Source organism: Octopus sinensis, linkage group LG4 (genome assembly GCF_006345805.1).
Source record: "Octopus sinensis linkage group LG4, ASM634580v1, whole genome shotgun sequence".
NCBI lineage: Eukaryota > Metazoa > Mollusca > Cephalopoda > Octopoda > Octopodidae > Octopus > Octopus sinensis.
The window spans coordinates 125,852,069-125,875,013 of record NC_043000.1 but is presented as its reverse complement, the minus strand read 5'-3'; the positions used below and the strand labels follow the sequence as shown (position 1 = coordinate 125,875,013).

Sequence of the window (22,945 nt, the reverse complement as noted above, 5' to 3'; positions counted from 1 at the left end):
CATTCACTAAATCTTCTGCCAAGTTGAATTTTTTTCAGAAAATTTTAAACATTCATAATAATTTCTATGAATGCAAGAATTCTATGCTTACACATGACATACAATAAATTTTTCAGGAGGGTTTGCTTTGCAACTCTTATTCTATTATTGAGATATATATTTTGGCTGAATCAGTCTCTTGTTAGTCTGAATTTTCACATAGAATACCAAGAGGCTGACTTGAACAAAATAAAATATCATTAATCCCTACCTTGGTATTGAGTCCCCTTTTTACCAACAGTTAATACAAAGCAGGTGTGTGTGTGTAGGTGAAGGTGCATGGCTCAGTGGTAAAAGTGTTGGGCTCACACAATCATGAGGTAGTGAGTTCGATTCCTGGATCAGACTGTGTTGTGGTCTCGAGCAAGACACTTTATTTCACATTGCTCCAGTTCACTCAGCTGTAGAAAGAAGTTGTGATGACACTGGTACCAAACTCTATCAGCCTTTCCTCTGGATAACATCAGTGGCATGGAAAGGGGAGGCAGATATACATGAGCAACTGATGGTCTTCCATAAACAACCTTGCCTGGACTTATACCTCAGATAGTAACACTCTAGGTGCAATCCTATGGTCATTCATGACCGAAGGGGGTCCTTTATATATAAATATCATCATCATCATTTAACATCTGTTGTCCATGCTGGCATGGGTTGGATGGTATGATGGGGGGAATGGTAAGCTGAAGGGAAGCACCAGACTCCAGTCTGATTAGGCATGGTTTTCTATGGCTGGATGCTCTTTCTAATGCCAACCACCCCAAGAGTGTAATGAGTGCTTTTACATGCCACTGGCATGGATGCCATTTGCATGACACCAGTATCTGACACAACTGTGATTTTGTTTGGCTTGATGAGGCCCAATGCTCAAAAGAAACTCAGCCACTTTGCCTCAGTGAGGCCCAATGCTTGAAAAGAACTCAGCCACTTTGCCTCTGTGAGGCACAGCACTCGAAAGGAACTCAGCCACTTTGCCTCCGTGAGGTCCAAAATAGATAATTATATTAAGTAACAAGAAGAAGGATTTGGTGTTAAACTTTATTCTGTAAAATGTTTGCTTCAACCCATCCTGTTATTGTCCTTTATGTGTTGGACCCTGTTCAACATGTTTGTGTTGCATTTGGGTTTCATGATGTACATCCATAAAGTTGTGTTTCACTAAAGATCTTGAGACATAATGTTATGGATGTACCTGATGAGACCCAGACTGCAAAATAGTCTGGGTCTCATCAGGTACATCCATAACATTATGTCTCAAGATCTTTAGTGAAACACAACTTTATGGATGTACATCATGAAACCCAAATGCAACACAACATGTTGAACAGAGTCCAACACATAAAGGACAATAGCAAGACAGGTTGAAACAAATGTGGTACAGAATAAATTTTAATATCAAATCCATCTTGTTACTTAATTAATATAATAACCTAATAGACACTGCAGAGTTCCTGAAGATCTATTGGATGACAACAGGTAGCCTAAACTGTTCCAGTGTTTTACTCAACACTTTAGGCCATTACCTATTAGTCCAAACATTATAATTATATAAGCAGATAGATAGACAAATAGATATATAGATAGATAGATAGATAGATAAATGTTTGTTCCTTCTCGAGCCATGCCTGGCTCATAAGGGCCAGTTTCCTGGTTTCCTTGGTGTGTAGGTTCCCTACCTGGACGGGATGCCAGCCCGTCGCAAGTGAGCTGCAAGATGCAGGAGGAAAGAGCGAGAGAAAGTTATGGCGAAAGAGTCAGCAGAATTTTGCCATTACCTACTGCTGGAGCTGCATGGAGCTTAGGCATGGTTTTCTAAAAACACACATCGCCCGGTCTGAGATTTGAACCCACAATCTCTCGACCACGAGTCCGCTGTTCTAACCACTAGGCCATGTGCCTCCACAGATAGATAAATAGATAGATATAATTGAAGGTTTTTGATTCCCAAATATTTAAATATATTTGTTACTTAGGAAGGTCAGAAATATGTATTGATGAAAATAAAAAAATAAAAATCAGATATTGGTGTGTCTCTACCAAGAAACTAAGAAGATAAATTATTTCCTTACTTGATGTATTTTTTCAGTTTCAGCTAACTTCTCTTCCCAGGTCTTTGTCATTTCTTTGATAAGTTTTTCAGATTCTTCAAGACGATCTTTCAGGTCAGGTGCTTTCATGCTCTAGAAAAGGGGAAAAAAAAAGAATGAAAAAATGGTTATCTGTTCATAATTTCTATTCATTAAAAAAAAATTTTTCTAAGTCCATTTTTTTTCTTTCTTTTTTGTTTCTCAAAGACAAAGTTCTACTTGACAGTATTCAAAGTCCTATTTTTAGGAAAGTAGGATAAAGCATGATCAATGTTAAACAGTATCACCAACAAGAGAGATTCTACATTGGAGGTGGGAAACCTTTTTAATCTCATGGATGAATTCCAGGTAGTGAAAAGTGTGTGTATGTGTTTGTGTGTGCTTGCTGAAAAAACGTATGTATCATCCTTGTCCTCCTCATGTCTGTTTTCCATGCTAGCATAGAATGGGTAGGTTGACAGGAGCTACTATGGAGCTACACCAGGTTCCATTGTCTGTTCTGACATGGTTTCTTATTTCTTTATTGCCCACAAGGGGCTAAACATAGAGGGGACAAACAAGGACAGACAAAGGGATTATGTCAATTACATCAACCCCAGTGTGTAACTGGTACTTAATTTATCAATCCCAAAAGGATGAAAGGCAAAGTCGACTTCAGTGGAATTTGAACTCAGGATGTAGTGGCAGACGAAATACCGCTAAGCATTTCGCCCGGTGTGCTAACGTTTCTTATTTCTTTATTGCTCACAAGGGGCTAAACATAGAGGGGACAAACAAGGACAGACAAAGGGATTATGTCGATTACATTGACCCCAGTGCATAACTGGTACTTAATTTATCAATCCCAAAAGGATGAAAGGCAAAGTTGACCTCGGTGGAATTTGAACTCAGAATGTAGTGGCAGACGAAATACCACTAAGCATTTCGCCCAGCGTGCTAACGTTTCTGCCAGCTCGCCTGTTCTGACATGGTTTCTATGGCTGGATGCCCTTCCTAACACTAACGACTTTACAGAGTGTATTGGATACTCTTTACATGGCACCAGTGCCAGTATCAATTCTGCTGTGGTGGACAGGTCTTCTTGTGTACAGCAAGGCACCAAATATTTCAGTTCTTTGTTATCTCCTTCATAAGGCTCAGTGACTTGAGATTGGCTTTCTCTTCAAATTCATAACTATGCAACTTCTATTAAATTACAACTTTCGCTTTAAGGCTTAAGGGCTTTCAAAGGGTTTATCAGCATGCCCCAAATTGGAATGTTGCTGAGAGTTTCTCTACTGTTGCTCAAAGTAATTGCTGAATCTGCTAGAAACAGTAGCCAAATTTCCCAGAAATGACACCCAAATGCTTTCAAAAGTGAAAGATGTATTATGATAACAGTCCTAGATATACAATACAAGAGCAAAAGAGGGTGTCTATTATGGATGAAACACCTTTGATTATATCTCTGCTGGTTAGAGATAGATTCTTCAATGGGCTTAACTGCAAGGAATGCAGGCCGAAATATCAACACAAATCTTGTTTCTTCTTAGTTTCTTCAAAATGGCTCCGTGTTTGTTCTGATAATCTTTTATACAATTTCTCATCTGAAGAGCTGCAATGATAACCTGGCAACGAACACTGGAGCTGTTTGCCCTGATTTCATGCAATTGTTGACGCAACATTCAGGCCTGCCCCAGGGTCTAAATAACAGTAATTCATCAGGTTTCACTGACTCCTTTCTATTTCTAATCTCACAAAAGCCAGACATAAATTTTCAGCTTTAATTTACTGAACGTCGTTACCATTTCACACTAATGGATTCCATTACAGTTTTACTCTCTAACATTAGCAATAACCGTAATATAATAATATACTTTCTGTTCAATCATTACATTTCAGTCAATACGCAGAGATCAAGAGATTAAATATCCAGTAATTACTGGTTTCAATTTGAAATGATATATTAGAATAACAAAGTAAAAAAATAATAATAATTTCATTGGGAAAAAGTTAACTATTCGTTAGAACTTCTCAATAATTGCTGGTGTATATTTTTTCGTTCCAATATATTTGGATGTAATGAATTTTTTGTCACCTGAAGAAGTGGTTATATGTGCACACCTGAGATATGACATACATGGCATTAATGGAACACACACACACACACAAGCAGGTGCAGGTATGGCTGAATGTCAAGAAGTCATTTGGGGTTCAGTCCTACTGTGTAGTAACTGTAGAAAAGTGTCTTCTGCAATAATCTTGGATTGACTAAAAAAGCCTTGAGAATGGATCTGGCAGACCGAAACAAACTAGCTTGTTGCATGTGTGTTTGTGTGTGTGTGTGTGGTAAGAAGCTCACTTTCCAACTACATGGCTCTGAGTTCAGTCCCACTGCATGACACTTGGTCAAAAGTGTTTTGCTATAGCCTCAGGCTGACCAAAGCCTTCTGAGTGGATTTGGTAGATGGAAACTTAAAAAAGCTTGTTGTGTATATATATATATATATATATATATACAAATTGAGATAGGGGTTGTAAATGCAACCCTCCATGGGATAACATATATCCAATATACTGCTAGTGAAGTACCCAACAAAGTTAATACATAAATGTTAAGGATTGCGATGCAATCAATTCATTTACTGTATTATATGGGCAAAGGTAAAATGATTTACCACAATTACTAATACAAGATAAGAAAATGGAGAAATATATCTAAATCAAATATTTGATTTAGATGTATTTCTCCATTTTCTTATCTTGTATATATATATATATATATATATATATATATATATATATATATATATGTTGTACATATGTGTGTGTACATGTCTGTTTGCCCCCCCCCCCATCCAAGATGGTGTGCTTACATATGTGTAACATAGCAGTTTAGCAAACAAGGGAAGACAGAATAAGAACCAAGTTTAAACAAAAAAGAAAAAGAAAAAATACCGGGGACAATTCATTTGACTGAAAGTTCTCCAAGGTGGTGCCCCAGCATGACTACAGTTTAATGACTAATATATATATATATTTTATTCTTTTACTTGTTTCAGTCATCTTGACAGCAGCCATGCTGGAGCATGGAGCATCACTTTTAGTCAAATAAATTGACGCCAGGACTTATTCTTTGTAAGGCTAGTACATATTCTATCAGAGTCCTTTGCCGAACCACTAAGTTACAGGAACGTAAACAAACCAACATCGGTTGTCAAGCGATGGTGGTGGTGGTGGGGGGACAAACATAAACACACAAATACAGACACACACACACATACATACAACGGGCTTCTTTCAGTTTCTGTCTACCAAATCCACCCACAAGACTTTGGTTGGCCCAAGGCTATAGCAGAAGACACTTGCCCAAGGTGCCATGCAGTGGGACTGAACCCAGAACCATGTGGTTGGTAAGCAAGCTACTTACCACACAGCCATTCCTGTTTCTATATTTATACACACACACACCTATATATGTATATACCTACTATAATGAATTATTACAAATATGTATTAGTATTATAAACACAATTAGTAACGATAAAAGCATTTAATATTTCAATTTGATTCCTAACTATCATCGACTAAAGTTGAAGCTACAGTTGTACCGAGCATTAACCGTGGAAGCCTTTCCAATTATTGACAATTTGGGAAAGCAAATTAGTCCCATAAAATAAAATAAAACCATATATTCTGTCCTTAAACATAAAAGAATGGTCACTTCAGATGGAATAAGTCTTCAGATCTCTGCTGTATCTATGGTAACTAACGTCAGATGACACCATATTGGTAGACATATTAGGAACTTTATGACATATCGATATTGGTGTTTATTGTCAACAGAAATTGGAATACATGAATAAATGTTGCTCATGTGAAAGAGAGAGAGAGAGAGAGAGAGAGAAAGAGAGGGAGAGAGAGAGAAGCAGAGAGAGAGAGAGAGAGAGAGAGAGTAGAGGAAAAGTGAGAAGCTTGTCTTTCTGGAATTCTAATATCAGTATTTCAGAATGAGAAGCAGAAGCATAGGTGATATACTAACACCCCACTACCAGCATTTCCACCAAATCCATAATAATTGATGAAAGATGAGCATGAAAATCAATCTATGTTTACATAGAGGCAGGTAGGTTCAGACAATCGTGACATTTGTACATGTGTGACAACAGAAATATTACCTTGACTGAACAATAGCAGCTGTAGTCTAGAGAGGCGGTTTAGAAGGGAGATAATAGTGGAACTATATAAAGTGTTACTAAAAGGCATGTGTCAAAACATATATATATATATATATATATATATATATATATCATCATCATCAACTTATAAAATAAGGGCAAAAGAAAAATTCTAAGGCCAAATATGCCGAAAAAAAGACAAAATTGTCAATAACCATTATAATTAATGCGTCTCAAAACAAGCCAATAGAAATTTCTAAAAAATCCGTTATTACCGTATTGGTCCCAATTTCAGAGTTAATTCAGAAGAATTTTCTCCTCCTCAGCGATAAATACGTAAGACATAAATGAAATACTTACTCATACCCATGGAAAAAGCAAGCCCTAAGTCCTGAGCAGACCTAAGTACCCCAAATATATCCAAAATAGAAAATCTTCAGAACATTTTGAGACATGTGTGATTCGAACTAGAAACTTTCACAGAGTAAGGCGGCGAGCTGGCAGAAACGTTAGCACGCTGGGCGAAATGCATAGCTGTATTTCGCCTGCCGTTACGTTGTGAGTTCAAATTCCGCCGAGGTCGACTTTGCCTTCATCCTTTCGGGGTCAATAAATTAAGTACCAGTTACGCACTGGGGTCGACGTAATCCGTTTGTCTGTCCTTATTTGTCCCCTCTGTGTGTAGCCCCTTGTGGGTAGTAAAGAAATATATATATATATATATATATATATATATATTAAACACACACCAATAAAGGGGATTTTATGTGGTCACTAAAACAACTAGAAATAAAAGCCAAATATTTCTCAAATCCCACACTACTATGTTTAACAGGGAAGAAAAATAATGGGTTGATCATTCAGTCCTAACTGGAACACTGTGGATGATGGGTTTAGCCATTTAGAGAGTTATGTCAAGAAAAGATAAATAGGATGTAACAACAGAACATTTTGCAAAGACTGCCATGTTAAACTTAGTTTCCTAGCTTTATGGTTTCTTAGTTTTATGACTGGGGATAAAGCGATAATATTTCAGATTTTAGTTGGTGATGGAAAGAAAACTAAGTCTTGACAGATGACAAGATCATTTAAAAGTTAACGGTTGATTTATAAATGGAAAAATATCAAAAGAAATAAAATTTAAATGTAAGATAACCACTAAATACTATACAAATATACACACACATACATACCCACACAGATATGTATGTAAAGAAAGAAGTGAGTGTTGGTGACAGGAAGAGCATTCAGCTGTAAAAAATCTGCTCAACAAATTTTATGTGATCCATGCAAGCATGGAAAAGTGGGTGCAAATGGTGATGATACACTCACATATGTATGTATATACACACATATATGCATATACATATACATGCATATTTAGATGTGCACACACATTTGTTTGTTTCTTCATTCATTTTTACATCTGGCTTTCCATGCTAGCAAATGTCAAATGAATATATTAACGAGACATAGTTTCACTGCTGGATACTCTTCCTGTTGCTAACACTTACTACTTTTCTAGACAAGCTGGAAGACTACATGTTGCATTTACATATCATTTTTGGCTTGGTTTGTAATTGCCCTTTGTTACACTCCATTTCATCTTTGTTGAGAAAATAACAATGCCTGGTTGTGATGTATCATTTTATCACTTTTGTCAATCTCATTTACTTTCTTGGACATGTTTCAGGGCTGAATCTTGGTCTGATTTTAAGCAACTTCTGCTGAAACTGCCATTATCTTTGTTCTTACTGCTGTATTTGTCATTGATTAGCTGTAGGTCAATGTTTTGGTGAGAGTCATTGACACCCCTTGGCGGATTGCAAGAATGGACTAGCTGGAGTCTTATAGTAGCGGTCAGTAGTAGTCAGACAGAGAATTTCAGTAGTCACGTAAACACATTGATTAAACCCCTACTACATAATTTATCTATACCAACCTGTGGCAAGATATAGCACTCAATTGTGATCAAATATGTTCCAGCTGTGTTTATCCTGTCTCTCCTTTCTCTTGAGACATATTGTATCTCAAACTTCATTACTTTTCACAGATGTGTGTATAACAAACTGATGTTTGTTTTAGAAGTACCTAAGACTACAGCAGTGGGATCTGATTTCAGGGAGAACTGACTGCAATTTCTAGCAAGAGAAGCAATCATGTTGTAGCTCCCTGATTGGCTTTACATCATGTTTGTTATTATTGCTTTGTTCTTGCTCATTGTGTTGTTATTGTTGTTACCCTCTTCTTGATAGAAGGCTGCAGCCTCTCACGCTGGAGGAGTCGGCTTCTACTTCTACTGCCATGTGTAGAAAAGCAAACGAAGAAGACCTGCCTTGTCAACGAACAATAACTGGAACTCTTTGCTTTATAAGGGAGATGTTCCACATGCATACACACGCACAAAAAGACAATAAAAGATTCCATCCAGTTACTAAATATGATACAAATTACAATAAGATAATAAAAAGCAACTTATGCTCAATGGAACTAAAACATCTTCCCCTGCATGTCTCAGCTAATAATCATTAATAATAATAATAATAATAATAATAATAATGATGATGATGATGATGGCGATGATGATGATGCAGTAAATATAGCTAAATAACAAAAAAAGGAAAAGAAAAACTGTATGCACAAGGCGCATAAATAAAACTGGGCTTGGTGCTGAGAGAGAAAAATACATAAAGGGGGAGGGGAGAGGTAATAAAAATAAGAACAAAAAAAAAAGAGGATAAAAAAAAGCAGAAGAGATACTGTGTTCTGTTAAGAATATAGATATCCAACAAGTAAATATAGCTTGATCATGAAAATCTTTAAAAACACTGTTTTTTTTTAAAAGGTAAAAAGAAGAAAAAAACCGCTTTGGTTGCATATCCACAATATAAGAAATAGCTGGAATGTAAATATTCATGTGATTCATATATATTATCTATACTTCAAATGTAGATAATATTGTTATATGTTTTATTATCTATACTCTTCAAGAACAGATATGCTCATGCCGTTCGAGTAAGTTTTTGCCAAAGCCAAGTCCACAACCTGGTTTTCATTGCTATTCAGAATAGTTTCACTTAATCTCACGATTGCCAACACTGCACAAATCCCCACTTTTAATGTTATTATGAGCTAACGAGGGCCCCTCTAAATGGTTGCTTGGCCTGCTTGACAGTAGCTTAAGCACACCCTACCACAGACAAAAAAGCAAGTTATTATGCAACATAATCCTAGATACACAGTGCATGGCAAAAGCATGGCTGTGTGATTAATAAACCTGTGTGACAGCCATGTGGTTCTGGGTTCAGTTCCACTGTAAGGCACCTTAGGCAAGTGTCTTCTACTATAGCCTCAGACCAACCACTGTCTTGAGTGTGGATTTGGTAGATGGAAACTAGGCGATTTACTTCCTCCGTCTTCCCTTCTATTGGACTTTCCTCTATTTCCAAAGAAGAGCGCCTGCTCAAAATGTTAAACCATCTCTCTTTCCTTTCCTGAGCGTATGGTAGTACATTACATGTACCACGTCCTTTCGTTGTTGTTTTTTTGTGTTTGTTCTTTTTAGATTTACTATATATATATGTATGTATGTATATCGTCATTTAATGTCTGCTTTCCATGCTGGCATGGGCTGGATGGTTCGACAAAAGCTGGCCAGCAAGAGAGCTGCACTAGGCTCCAATTGTCTGTTTTGGCATGGTTTCTATGGCTAGATGCCCTTCTTGACTCCAACCACTTTACAGAGTATACTGAGTGATTTTTACATGGCATCTATCTATCTTTATATATGTGTATGTATGTGTGCATGTGCATACATGTATGTGTGTGTGTAACCTAGTCTTTTGACCTCACTCAATGGTTGTAAGCAAGCATCATCATCATACAATTGACGTTTATTTCCTGTATTCTGTGGAAAACATTACCTTGCTTGGAAACAGGTGAAGGTCAACAACAGGAAGACATCTGGCTGTAGAATATCTACTACAAATTCTGTCTGAACCATGCACATGTAAAGAAGTGGACACTAAATGATGAGACTGATGATCTCATTGTCTATTTTTATTGATTATCATGTGATAATATCATGTGAATAATACAGAATCCTACCATGATACAAATAATTCCTATAAACCCATTTTTCTTTGAATCAACTTTATTTTAGATTAAATGTTTTTTTTTTTTTACATTCAGTATTCACATTTCATGACTGCTAAAAACAGCAGCTGAATTTTTTGCAAACCACATCTACCATCTCAAGAAATGAAAGAATATGTGTAATCAAATGTGTATTAATGGAATCTTAAGTATAATTTAGACAATAATGAGATTTTCACAGCTTGAACACTTTCAGTCATAGATCTGCTCAATAAGGGCTAACTTGAGGCTAAACAACATTTCATTGTTACATAGAACCGAACTGTAACCCACATATTTCGTAGTCTGACATGATAGGAAGTCATAATTTTTGCATCGAATGATTTTCTAATTCATCTTTTATGTGTTTCAGTTACTAGACTGTGGCCATGCTGGGGCACCGCTTTGAAGAATTTTAGTCGAATGAATCAACCCCAATAGTTATATTTTAAACTTGGTACTTATTCTACTACAATCTCTTTAGCTGAACTGCTAAGTTATGGGGACATAAACCCACCAGCATCAGTTGTTAAGCATTATTGGGGGCAAACATAGACATAAAGAAACAGACATACAGACAAACAAACACACACACACACAATGGTCTTCTCTCAGTTTCCATATATCAGATCCACTCAGAAGGATTTGATTAGCCAAAGGCTATAGTGGAAGACACTTGCTGAAGGTTCCACGCAGAGGGACTGAACCTTGACCATGTGGATGGGAAGTAAACTTCTTACCACACAGCCAGGCCTGCACCTATATCAACAAATTTTCTGCAAAATAGCGGTAAGGAAAAACACAACTGGGGCAGAAATATGGACTTAATAGCAACAGGCATGCCTGTGTGGTTTAGCAGTTCACTTCACAACCCCTGCATGGCACCATGAACAAGTGTCTTCTACTATGATCTTGGGCCAAACAATGAATGAATTAGGTAGATGGGAACTGTGTGGGACTGTTGTGTGTTGTGTATGTGTGTCCTCACAACCCTCACCACTTGATGACTATTGTCAGTATTTTTACATCTCCACAACTTAGTGGTCCAACAAAAAGGGGGCTGACAAAATAAATATCACACTTAAAATAAGTCATGGGGTAGATTTGTTCAACTAGACTCTTCGAGACAGTGACCCAGCTTGATCACAGTCCACTAACTGAAAACGAGTAACAGAATATTATATATCAAGTTTAAAGTCAATGTACAAATATACCACATGTGTAGTGATAGAAAATCTTTACCTGAGCTTCGCTGAGTTGGTTACGTAATACAACAACTTCTTCTCTGAGCTCCCGAATAATACGAGCATTGGGGTCTTCGTTTACCACAGCATGGTTTATAATTCTCTTTGCACGGTCAGCATAACGCAAAGTGGAAAGTGTTTCCTCATAGTTATCTGCCGCTGGGCTCACAGTAGCTACCATCACAGTTTTGCTGTTACCACCAAGGTTGTCCTGTAAAGATATGACTCATATTAGCACAATGACAGCTTCTTAGCTGTAAATCTATTTAGGTTAGCTATAGCATTAGTACATTAGTACATAAAATAATTTCTCTTCAAATAAACTTATAAAACTGTAGGCTATTCATGTTTATCAAAGTTTTTTCAACTTCATTCAACCTTTCTCCAAAGTTAACAGAAAGTAAATATATATATGATAATGATGATACATAAAGACAGATTTTCTTGAATTAAAAAAACCCCTCAAAGAACACAACTTCCTATGTACAGATTACCCCATAACGTGTGTTTGAAAAGCTGTAAACAGAGAAAGTGTTAAACACAAATTTCTATTTTTCTAAGATTCTTCTACATAACTAATAATTTTTAATTTAAGAAAATCTTTCTTCAAATATTGAGACTGTATCAAGAGAATTCTTTCCAATATGTTTTTTGAAATATATATATATTATGACAGTAAATTTTCATTAAATTTTGCAGAAAAATAAGATTCAAAGTAATGGAACAAGCATGAAATTCAGTTCTATATTTAAGAGATGAGGAATTATGTATATTATTTACATTTGACGGATATTTGTTCTCGTCTTGTTTGTTGTTAACATGTTTCAGCTGATCCTCCAGCCTTCATCAGGTGTCTTGGGGAAATTCCAAACCTGGGTTCTCATTCCTAAGGTATTTTTCGATGTTATTATTATTATTATCCTTCAGGTCACTGCTTGGAATCGAACTCGGAATCTTGGGGTTAGTAGCCCACAGGCATATGGCGTAGTGGCTAAGAGTGTGAGCTACTAACTCCAAGATTCCAAGCAGTGACCTTAATAATAATAATAATAATGATGATGATGATGATGATAATGACGCCGCCGCTGCCGATAACAACAACAACAACATCGAAAAATACCTTAGGAATGAGAACCCAAGTTTGAAATTTCCCCAAGACACCTGATGAAGGCTGGAGGATATATCAGCTGAAACGTTAACAACAAACAAGATGAGGACAAATATCCGTCAAATGTAAATAATAAACATGAAATTATTTTAAAATTTTACTTAGAAAATTTAAAGAGAGAGAAAAAATACCAACAGAATAGTAGAATCAATAACTATAGACATATAGACATTACCTTTAGAAGCCATGTCAGGACAGAGTCTCGGTATGGTACAAATTTATTCTTGTTCTTCCCAGCAGCTTGGTCAGCTAAAGCTGATATAACTAGACCAAGTGTTGTTAAGGATCTGGAAAATAATTAAAAAAAGAAATAGAATTTAAAGTGATGTGCCAGCTTTAAAGTTTGATCCTCAAAAGAGGAGCAAAAAAAAGACAAACTCTTTTTACCTATCCTCACCTGTGGTAATGAGATAATTACCAAAAGTATGTGATCATGAATACAAGTGGATCTCTGGAATAGTGTTAATTCACAGAGGCATAGTTCAAAGATCAGAGTGCCTCTCCAGGTCAAACTGCTGCTACTTTGCATTCAGGGACCACAAATCCAGTACTGGAGATATGTGGTCAGTATGTTGCAGGAGAGAATTAGTAAATGGATTCTTCAAACCAAGCCAGCTGGCAGGAGGCCTAGGGTTGACCAAGAATGAGATGGCTGGATAATATCCATAGTCTCGGTTGGTTACGCTTGGAAATCCAGTTGAAAAGTGTAATGACAGTTCCTTCTGGTAGGGCCATGCAGAAAAAGTGCCCAAGGACTCTACTCCCATGACATTTCCAAGAATAGTGGGTAGAGAAAATGGATGGATGGATGACTGTTTATTTCCTTTAGCTAACTTTTTTTTTTATTGACCCGTACAATTTCAGATCATGTTCCTGGATAATTCAGAGTATGGTGTAGACAAAGTTGTAATTTCTTGGTAAAAGTTATTTGATTCATGTTGACATGCTTTATGGAAAAGCATGAATGAAATAACATTCTAGTTGTTATTCTCACAGAACAGAAACAGAAGACCAGATCTTTTTGCGCTGACAAAAGAAATCAATTTTATTTCATGGCTAGTTGCATGATTAGGCTTATCCAGTCACTTGATTATAAAAGTACAGAACAAAATAATTTGATTCTTACAGCCAACACAGTTTTTTTATAATTACATAAGACATTTGATTTTTTTTCTATGATCGGAATTAGTAAAGTAATAACTGAGCAAAGAACAGAGAAAATAGAGGAATATTAACAGCAGAGAACATTCATTCTAGTCAGTCACTCGGGACTGAGAATAAAGCAAGAACTTCTCTTCATATCCTAATATGTCCAGCTTGAGTTTTGCACTGATTAGCAGGTTATAAAAAAAAAGTTAACAAGTTGAGGCTGGTGCATAATTAGAATTAATACACAAATGTTACTTTCTTGTTATGATCTTAAAACCGTTTAATTAGAAAAAATATTAAAAAAGAAGAATATATGCATTGGAATGCTAAAAGACTCATGATCACTATCATCACTATCATTTTAAAGGCAAATTTAACATTTGATTTTAAATTTTAAAAATTTAGTTACAAAAGAGAGGAGGAGGGTGTCCATGACCCTTACAAACTCCCCAGGCTGATGAAGTTTATGTTCAACTTGAACAACTACTGTAGATTAATACCTGCCTATAAACAGTGACTAGGAATGAGAAAGAGAGAGATTTTAGGTAAGACAGATTAGAGAGCTGTATAGTGTGGAATCTGACAGACATGAAAACTGACCTGGAGTAGAGAGAGAGCATGTCAGTGATGAGGTTGCAAATGGTGACAAAAGGTCTTTAACAAACTTATCTAATTGAGTGACAGGAGTTAATTGGTTAAATGTTAACAAATTGACTAATAATAATAATAAAAGTGAAATAGAACCAGTGCATGTGTTTATTACTGGCATAATGACCCTACTGAGAAACAAAACAAAATTCAAAGTGGATTTAAGTAGAAGTGGGATACAGCTTGATAGTTCAGAGGAACAGGTGTAGTAGTAGATACATAGGTAACATCCTCTCACAAAGGTGGAAGGCAAGTATTGTGTATATTTAACCTTTAGCATGCTTAGGCACATCATGTCACTATATGAGTTTTCTCCCCTGCAGCTTCAGGTGCAATGCGTCACATTGAGAAGAGAGAAACCTTGTATGGTGACATGATGCTCCTACAGCATGCTAAAGGTTAAGTCATAAAATGTACCTATTGAAGCAGTGTAAATAAAAATACTGTATTTGATGGCACCTAAGATGCACTTCTTTTGCTAAAAATATGCTTAAAACAAAGTCACCTCAGGACCTATATTATATCCTTCATTGCATTACATATTTTTTCCTGAATATGTGTTGCCAATATTGAAATACAGCTAATACACTGGTATGTCTGTCTTTTATGCTATCAAATACAGAGCATGCTGTTCATTTAATTATTAAAGAATTGTTAGACACAGGGCTGGACTAAGACCCATAGCACTTAAAAAGATTTTTGTGCCCCCATATATATGTATTCAAAACATAAACATTAATAAACCATAGAATAAACTGACATTTTGGAAAATATTTATTTTTTTATACTTCCACCTTTTTTGTATATGAGAAGTTTTGTACAACATTTTTTAATTGCAAAGTTTCTGTTCAGATCCTCAAAATTAATCTTATGTATTGGGTGCCCCACCAAAAAACAGAACCCACAAATATGGAGCAATATGTGGAAGTGCTGAAGACGTTCTGGGCATCACTGGGAGGATGCAGTGGGATAGATTGAGATGAACAGTGATTCCAGCAAGACGGGGCCACCCACCACGCATCACATGACTCTGGCTGAGAGGGCGATTTCAGGAGAAACTGATCAGCAGGAAGTGTGGTGTTGAGTGGGCACCACAGTCACTGGACTTGACCCCTCCCAGAGTTTTATCTGTGGGGGTATCTCAAGGATAATGTTTACCAGAATAACCCTCAAACGATTGGTGAACTGAAGGCAGCAATCACAGCAGAAATCAGGGAAATCTCCAAAGAGGAATGTGTTCAAGTAATTGATAATTTTGCAATGAATGGTTTGACGAAAATTTAACTGTCTCTATTTTATTTATTAGAAATTAATTTTTATAGTGAAAAAGCTTTAATTATTTAAAGGGACGAAAAGACCCTATTGAGCTTTTATTATTATGTATGCAAGTGTGCCTCCAATGCCGCGGAGGCCATTTAGAGCATATTTTGAAAAGAACATGACTTTTATGCAAAGGGAATGATTATACACAGGCCAAAGTTTGCAGGGTTTGATAAAATTTTATGCGTTCTGTTTTGGGGGGTTACCCTGTAATACATCCTCTTCTATACTTAGTAGAATATTGTATTTGCAAGTTTAAAGTGATTTCTTTTGTGCTGTAAGCCATTTACCATTTCTGTGGTGCCTGCTTCCTTTGAAGCATTAAGTATGTGCATATTTTGATTAATGATAAATCTAATACTGGTTAGACATTAATCGATGATCTCAAATTCTATGTTGGTCACACTTGCCAGTCTATGTGAAATAACTAACCTCTAATCCATATATTCAAAACAAAATAGATTTTTTTTACTGCACAGTTTATTCATAAATATCAAGTACAGTCATTTCCTAGACATAATAAAAACCCTAGCCATGTCCAAGTTCATTAACTCAAACTTTATTTTCCCAATTTCAAACTAAATTCATAAATAATTAAATTATCTTCTTGATTGCTCTTGTGAAAAGAACCAGCTGATCTATATCCAGAAGGTTGTAGAATTACACCTTATGGGTTACAATAACTACTTAAAGGGAAACAAGTCAAAAATATCACTTTAATTCTTAGAACCTTTAACTTATATTTGATATCTGAAGTATAAAATATACAAGTGAGCTAGGTTGCTATTAGCATACTCACACACACACACTCTTTCTCTAACCACCTTACCTTCCTTAAACATACAAGCAAAATAATAACAGCACGGTCACATCAGACTAGAAACATATCTAAATTCTACAGCACCATCACTTTGTCACTCAACTAATTCAGGACTGCATAAAGTGCACAAAAAACCCCAAAATAACTGCAGTAAAGCAGAACATAGCTGTTTCTTCTCCAGCCAACAATGGAGTATCAATATGGAAACTCAAACTTGCCAGAAATAGCAACCATACCTCCTTCAAGTCATACCACACCATCAGCTTAAACAGGTAGGACATAAATGATAGTCTTAGATGCCACCTAAGAACAGGGATGCTCATGGCCAGAGTGCCTTTCATCATAAGCAGTTTGCTCAATCAAAGGCTGACCTGAGATTAAACAACTAATAAATCTATTATATATATATATGTATGTATATATATACACACACACATATATATATATATATATATATATAATATATATATATATATATATATATATATTTTTTGTTGGCATCCTTTTTGTCTCGGGAGACAATGGAGTTGCGCATAAAATATCTAGTCCGGCTTTTACATATCATGTCCTAATACATTTCCTGCTGTTGCTGTGTAGTCCTATCCTGGACAAACACTCCCTCTGGCAGGTTCCGCAAATGTAGCGAAGACTGTTCCTGGCTGGTTGTAATGTCATACTTTCTTGTTGACGTCTTTTCTTGTCTTTCCATTTCTCCCCTCTCTCTCTCTCTGTCACTCCTTTGTATTCCCTCTTTTACGGTAGTCGCCAATCTCAATGGTTGCTGGCAACTGCTTCCCAGTTGCTAATATTGAGAGAGAGAGAGAGAGAGAGAGAGAGAGTAAGAGAGAGAGATAGGTATGATGTACAGAAATTGAATATTGAGAAAAAAAAATTCTTTAGAATTTTGGAAAAAAATTCTTTTATTTCTTCATTATTATTAGTGCTTTCATTCCTTATTTGACAAATTCTACAAAGGAAGAAAAGTGCTAATAATAATGAAGAAATAAAAGGATTTTTTATCAAAATTCTGTCAACTTTTTTTGAAGACTGAGGAATAAATGATTATCAGATGGGTCAATATCTGGGGCATCGTTTCCCATTCAAACTGCTCCAGCCTTAGGAATGTCATCCTTGCTAGATGTGGCTGAGCTTTATCCTGATAGAAGAACACCTTTCGTCTTGAAACCAAAGATGGTTGATTTTCTTCTAGTGCTGACTTAAGTTGCTCACAGTAGATCTCCTTTGTTATTGTTTGGTTTGGGTTTAAAAATACAAAGAGGACTAAACCCTCCATATCCCACCAACCAGATAACAACACCTTACATGGGTGAAGACCTTCTTTTGCCTGGGATGCTGGTGTTTCCCCTCTTTCCCCACCCACTATCTTTGGTGCTTGACATTTTTATAGAGAATCCATTTCTTGCCACCAGTCACTATTCGGTCCAAAAAGAGTTCATTCATAAGATGTGACAGCAAAGAAGAGCACACATTCACTCTCTGCACGCGATTACACTTGGATAGTTTGGGAGGAACCCATTGACCCAATTTACTGACTTTTCTGATGGCATGCAGGTGTTGATGAATGGTTGAATGACCAAATCCAAGCTTTTCTGCTAGTTCCTCAACAGTTACAATGGGATTTTGTTCCACTAGGACAGCCTTGTCAAGCTCTGCAGATCTTCCAGGATGAGTTTTGTCTTCTAGGCTGCAGTTTCCGGCTCAGAATTTCTGGAACCACCATTGACACAGGCTTACGCTTATTGTCCAATCCCCATATACAGCATCAATATTCCTCACACTTTCCATTGCATTGTTGCATTTATTGACCTCAAAGCAAAATAAGCCGAATATGCTCCTTAGTCACTTCCATTATAGCTTTGAAAATATTGTTAAAACTGAACTGCAATCTTCAAAACTTGTACTAAGAATAGGAACAAGGTAAAATTACTACCTGCTTTTATAGCAAGATGATGCAGGTAGTTTATCCTGTTCCCCTCCAACTTCTAGTTCATGCAATTGAAAAATACCACATTATTTATGGTATGGCCCAATAGATTTGAGATATTGATAATGTAATTATTTATTCTTAGAATGACATTATAGTGTAGATGGCAGAGGGTAGATCTGACTAATTTCAACATAAAATAGATAGAATGTATCTAGTTTGAATGCTAACAGGTTAAATCTCCAGTAGTTCCCTCTTACAAGATATTATTGCTTTTATCTTCATATCAAAAACATCAATTTTGCTCATTGTTTTTTCAAGGTCAACCCTGACTGAGCAGACATATGATCAGAGGCATTCCAGCCATGACCACTATCTCATCATTTCTTTGTCAAACACTGTATGTGTGGACTATATTATTTAGTGTGTTCATCTTTTTACTTAAGGTCACATCCTAGACTGTATTAAGAAAAGTGCTGCCCAACTGACTGACATAAAGTCACTTACAGACATGATCCAACCTCTGGTCTACAGCGATGCTGTCTCCTCTCTTTGCCTTCTCTACTACTACTATAACGGCCTCTGCTCTTTGGATCTGGGTAGGCTCATGCCACTCTAATCTGGTGCAATAACTACAGCCAGTCCTTCTCATAATGTTTTCTGCAGATGTTTGCTTTACAAAAGTTCAAAAGAAACATTAATAACATTATCAGTCTCATGGGTCTAGGAGGCCATGCAAAGGACTTGGGCACAACCTTTCTCTCTGACTCAGAAAAAGTGCATGCAGTTTGGATGCCATTTTCTAGAAAGTGAAGCTGTCGCAAAGAGGCCTCTCCCCAAACGAAACTGTTTGCTTTAATAATTGAATATCACACTGAAGAGTTTACCATGTTTAGATGGCAAACATAAGCAATATAAATTTTAGAAATACACAAATTGTCAGCAAAGCATCTCATTATTTTTATATTAATATTTCAGACTTCCAATCATTCTTACAATATTTAATCACTAATGATAGAGATATATTTTGGGTAATAAATTGTATATTTTGGAAATACATCAGCCAAGTGCTAAAATTGTAAAAGTCTATCATTAATTCAGATAAGTTCCACAGTTCATAACTATTATATAGAGAAATGTATTCGATATTTTGCAACATACAAAAATTTTAATGATGCAGTGATTTTTATGATTTTTATGTTAAATAATTAAATTTTATTAATTTCATAGCTGTCGGCAGGAGTATATCATTTTATTGAGCAATAAATCTAAATATTTAAATAGTCCATTCCACCTCCACCAAAAACAAAAAACAAAAATGCAAACATAATGATTCATTAAAATATCATATGGCCTATTTCATAGGTGTTCAATCTCAGAGATGGGGGGTCTAATTTGGGTCAGTAATTTTGATTGCTAATTATAATTTTTTTCGTCAAGGGAACCACAGTATCTTATTTATTTTATTCTTAAATATCATCAGACTAAATGTAGTGAATGAATCAGATAAATGTACATTAAGATGATGTCAGGTTGAATTTATATATAAAATATTCAGTTAATATAATCAAATATTACAACCACTATAACATAACAGGATGTGAAATAATGATTTCAAATTTTGCCACAAGGGCAATAATTTGGGGGAAGGGAATGAGAAATGAGTCGATTACATTGACACCAGTGTTCAACTGGTACTTATTTTATCGACTCTGAAAGGATGAAAGGCAAAGTTGACTTTGGGAGAATTTGAACTCAGAATGCAGTGACAGGCGAAATACCACTAAGCCTTTTGTCCAGCGTGCTAATGATTCTGCCAGCTCGCTGCCTTAACAAGATGTAAAACAATGTAAAATAAAGTGTTTTTTTCACCCTTGAGATATTGCTGATTGAGCACACATATGACTAGAAGCACTCCAGCTGTGACATTCATGTCTTTTTACAGTTATGCAGGACTATATTATCTAACGTGACATTCTTTATTTCAGATGGTAGGATTGGAAATGAAGGAGATTTGGCTGCTATTTCTAGCAGGTTGAGTAAATAATACAATGAAATGAAATACTAAAATACACAGTATAGGCGCAGGAGTAGCTGTGTGGTAAGTAGCTTGCTTACCAGCCACATGGTTCCGGGTCATTTGACTGTGGCCATGCTGGAGAACTGCCTTTAGTCAAGCAAATCGACCCCAGGACTTATTCTTTGGAAGCCTAGTACTTATTCTATCAGTCTCTTTTGCTGAACCGCTAAGTTACAGAGATGTAAACACACCACCATCGGTTGTCAAGTGATGTTGGGGGGACAAACACACATATATATGATGGGCTCTTTCAGTTTCCGTCTACCAAATCCACTCACAAGGCTTTGGTTGGCCCGAGGCTATAGTAGAAGACACTTGCCCAAGGTGCCATGCAGTGGGACTGAACCCGGAACCATGCGGTTGGTAAGCAAGCTACTTACCACACAGCCAATCCTGTGCCTATATCATACAGATCTTTAATGTTATGCTATAAAAGAACGAAAGTGACATAACAAGAAGAGCTAAAACAAGGTGTTGCTGTTTAAATACCAGACCTGCTTGATTGAGCAAATCTAAGATCAAAGATGCTCCAAACATGACGACCTTAGCAAGGTCGTTGCCAGTGCTGCTGGACTGGCCCCTGTGCAGGTGGCACATAAAAAGCACCATTTGAGCATGGCTGTTGCCAGTACCACCTGACTAGCCCTCGTGCCGGTGGCATGTAAAAGCACCCACTACACTCTCAGAGTGGTTGGCGTTTAGGAAGGGCATCCAGCTGTAGAAACTCTGCCAGATCAGATTGGAGTCTGGTGCAGCCATCTGGTTTGCCAGACCTCAGTCAAATCATCCAACTCATGCTAGCATGGAAAGCGGACATTAAACGATGATGATGATTTTGTTTCCAGACATAGTACTACTACATTATCCAGTGTGTTCCTTCATTTATTATATTAATGTATGATTTTTATGGAAAATTCAGCAGCTATTTCTATGATGTCAGACAACCAAATAGATACTGCATAGTTGGTTGGCAAATGCTTTTGTTATAGAATGACTATTAGATATCACAGAGAAATATTTGCAAAATACAAATATGCTAAGCATGAATAATAATTTCAGAGAAAAAAAAAAAAAAATTTACATTATATGCACGTCTCGAAAAGATACCTATATATATGTTTGGTAGTTTGGTAGTAATATGTCTGTTTGTATTTTTGAATAACTGAAGGTTAAGTCAAAGATGTTGTTTGCTGACAACACAAGATTTATGAGTCAAGTATTGCAAAAAACAAAAACAACACACGCACGCACACACACACACCTATTTTAGTATATATTCAAATAAGTCGCTTGTCAAATGAATTGGTTAATGTTAAGAAACTAAACTAAAATAAAATAAACTTTCTACTTCTATACATGCACCGCATATTATTTTCAAAGAAAAAAAAAGTTCCGAAGAACAAAAATAAATAAATCAAAAACAAACAAAACCATCTAACATTGCCTATTGATAAAACTTTGTTAGCTTCAGATTCTTGACATTCGAATAAATATATATTGCGTGCTTCTGTTTGATATGTTAATTGTTATTCTACTACAAGATAAGTCATCGCTATGTAATAAAAATAATTGTCAAGATTCTTCGTTTTCTTCTTCTTCTCTAAAATCAGCCTTTTCTCCAAGGCTTGCCTGCCATATGTACACACACACACACACATATATATATATATATATACAGTTAAGATATTGTCAAAGTCAATGTATCTTCTTTCATATTATTATTATTATTATTATTATCATCATCATCATCATCATCCCTTACTCTTGAATTTCAAAACTGAAAAATCTCTGCTGTTCTGAAGTATGGAGGCATTTCAAAATATTTTCGAACGAGTTCCATTGTAGTTACGTAGTAAAACAGTCAATAACATTTTAGTTAAGAGAAGAATCAGTCCAGTTTGCATGTAGCTTGACTGGCTTTCAATGGAAGTGAACCATGCAGTAGTCCAGAGTGTGTTCCACATAACGGTCTGACAGATATGACAGCAATTGTCTTATAATGGCAACAATAATAGTCTGTCAGAAGAGAAGAGACAGGCAAATATACATGTAATAAAATCAGATGGTGGTGGTGGTGGCAGTGATGATAACGATGATGATGATGATGCGTTGATTATAGAGCTGCAGAATAACAAATAAGAACAAATGAAAAGG

The 22,945-nt window shown here is 36.1% G+C and overlaps 1 protein-coding gene and 1 long non-coding RNA gene across 20 annotated transcripts in view; one reads left to right on the top strand and one right to left on the bottom strand.

The window, feature by feature from the left end:
- Positions 1-22,945, bottom strand: part of LOC115211116 (kinesin-like protein KIF13B) — a 772,943-nt gene that overhangs the window by 246,089 nt on the left and 503,909 nt on the right. For all 19 annotated transcript variants that reach the window (XM_036502438.1, XM_036502452.1, XM_036502447.1 and 16 more), the window contains 3 exons: positions 13,005-13,116; positions 11,660-11,872; positions 2,109-2,219 (listed from right to left, as the gene is read on the bottom strand). In XM_036502438.1, the coding sequence (XP_036358331.1) occupies positions 2,109-2,219; positions 11,660-11,872; positions 13,005-13,116 (436 nt within the window). The remainder of the gene's footprint in view (positions 1-2,108; positions 2,220-11,659; positions 11,873-13,004; positions 13,117-22,945) is intronic.
- The window catches only part of LOC118763109, a 23,137-nt gene continuing 15,897 nt past the window's right edge, over positions 15,706-22,945 (top strand). The window contains exon 1 of the long non-coding RNA XR_004998863.1: positions 15,706-16,006. This is a non-coding gene — a long non-coding RNA (uncharacterized LOC118763109). The remainder of the gene's footprint in view (positions 16,007-22,945) is intronic.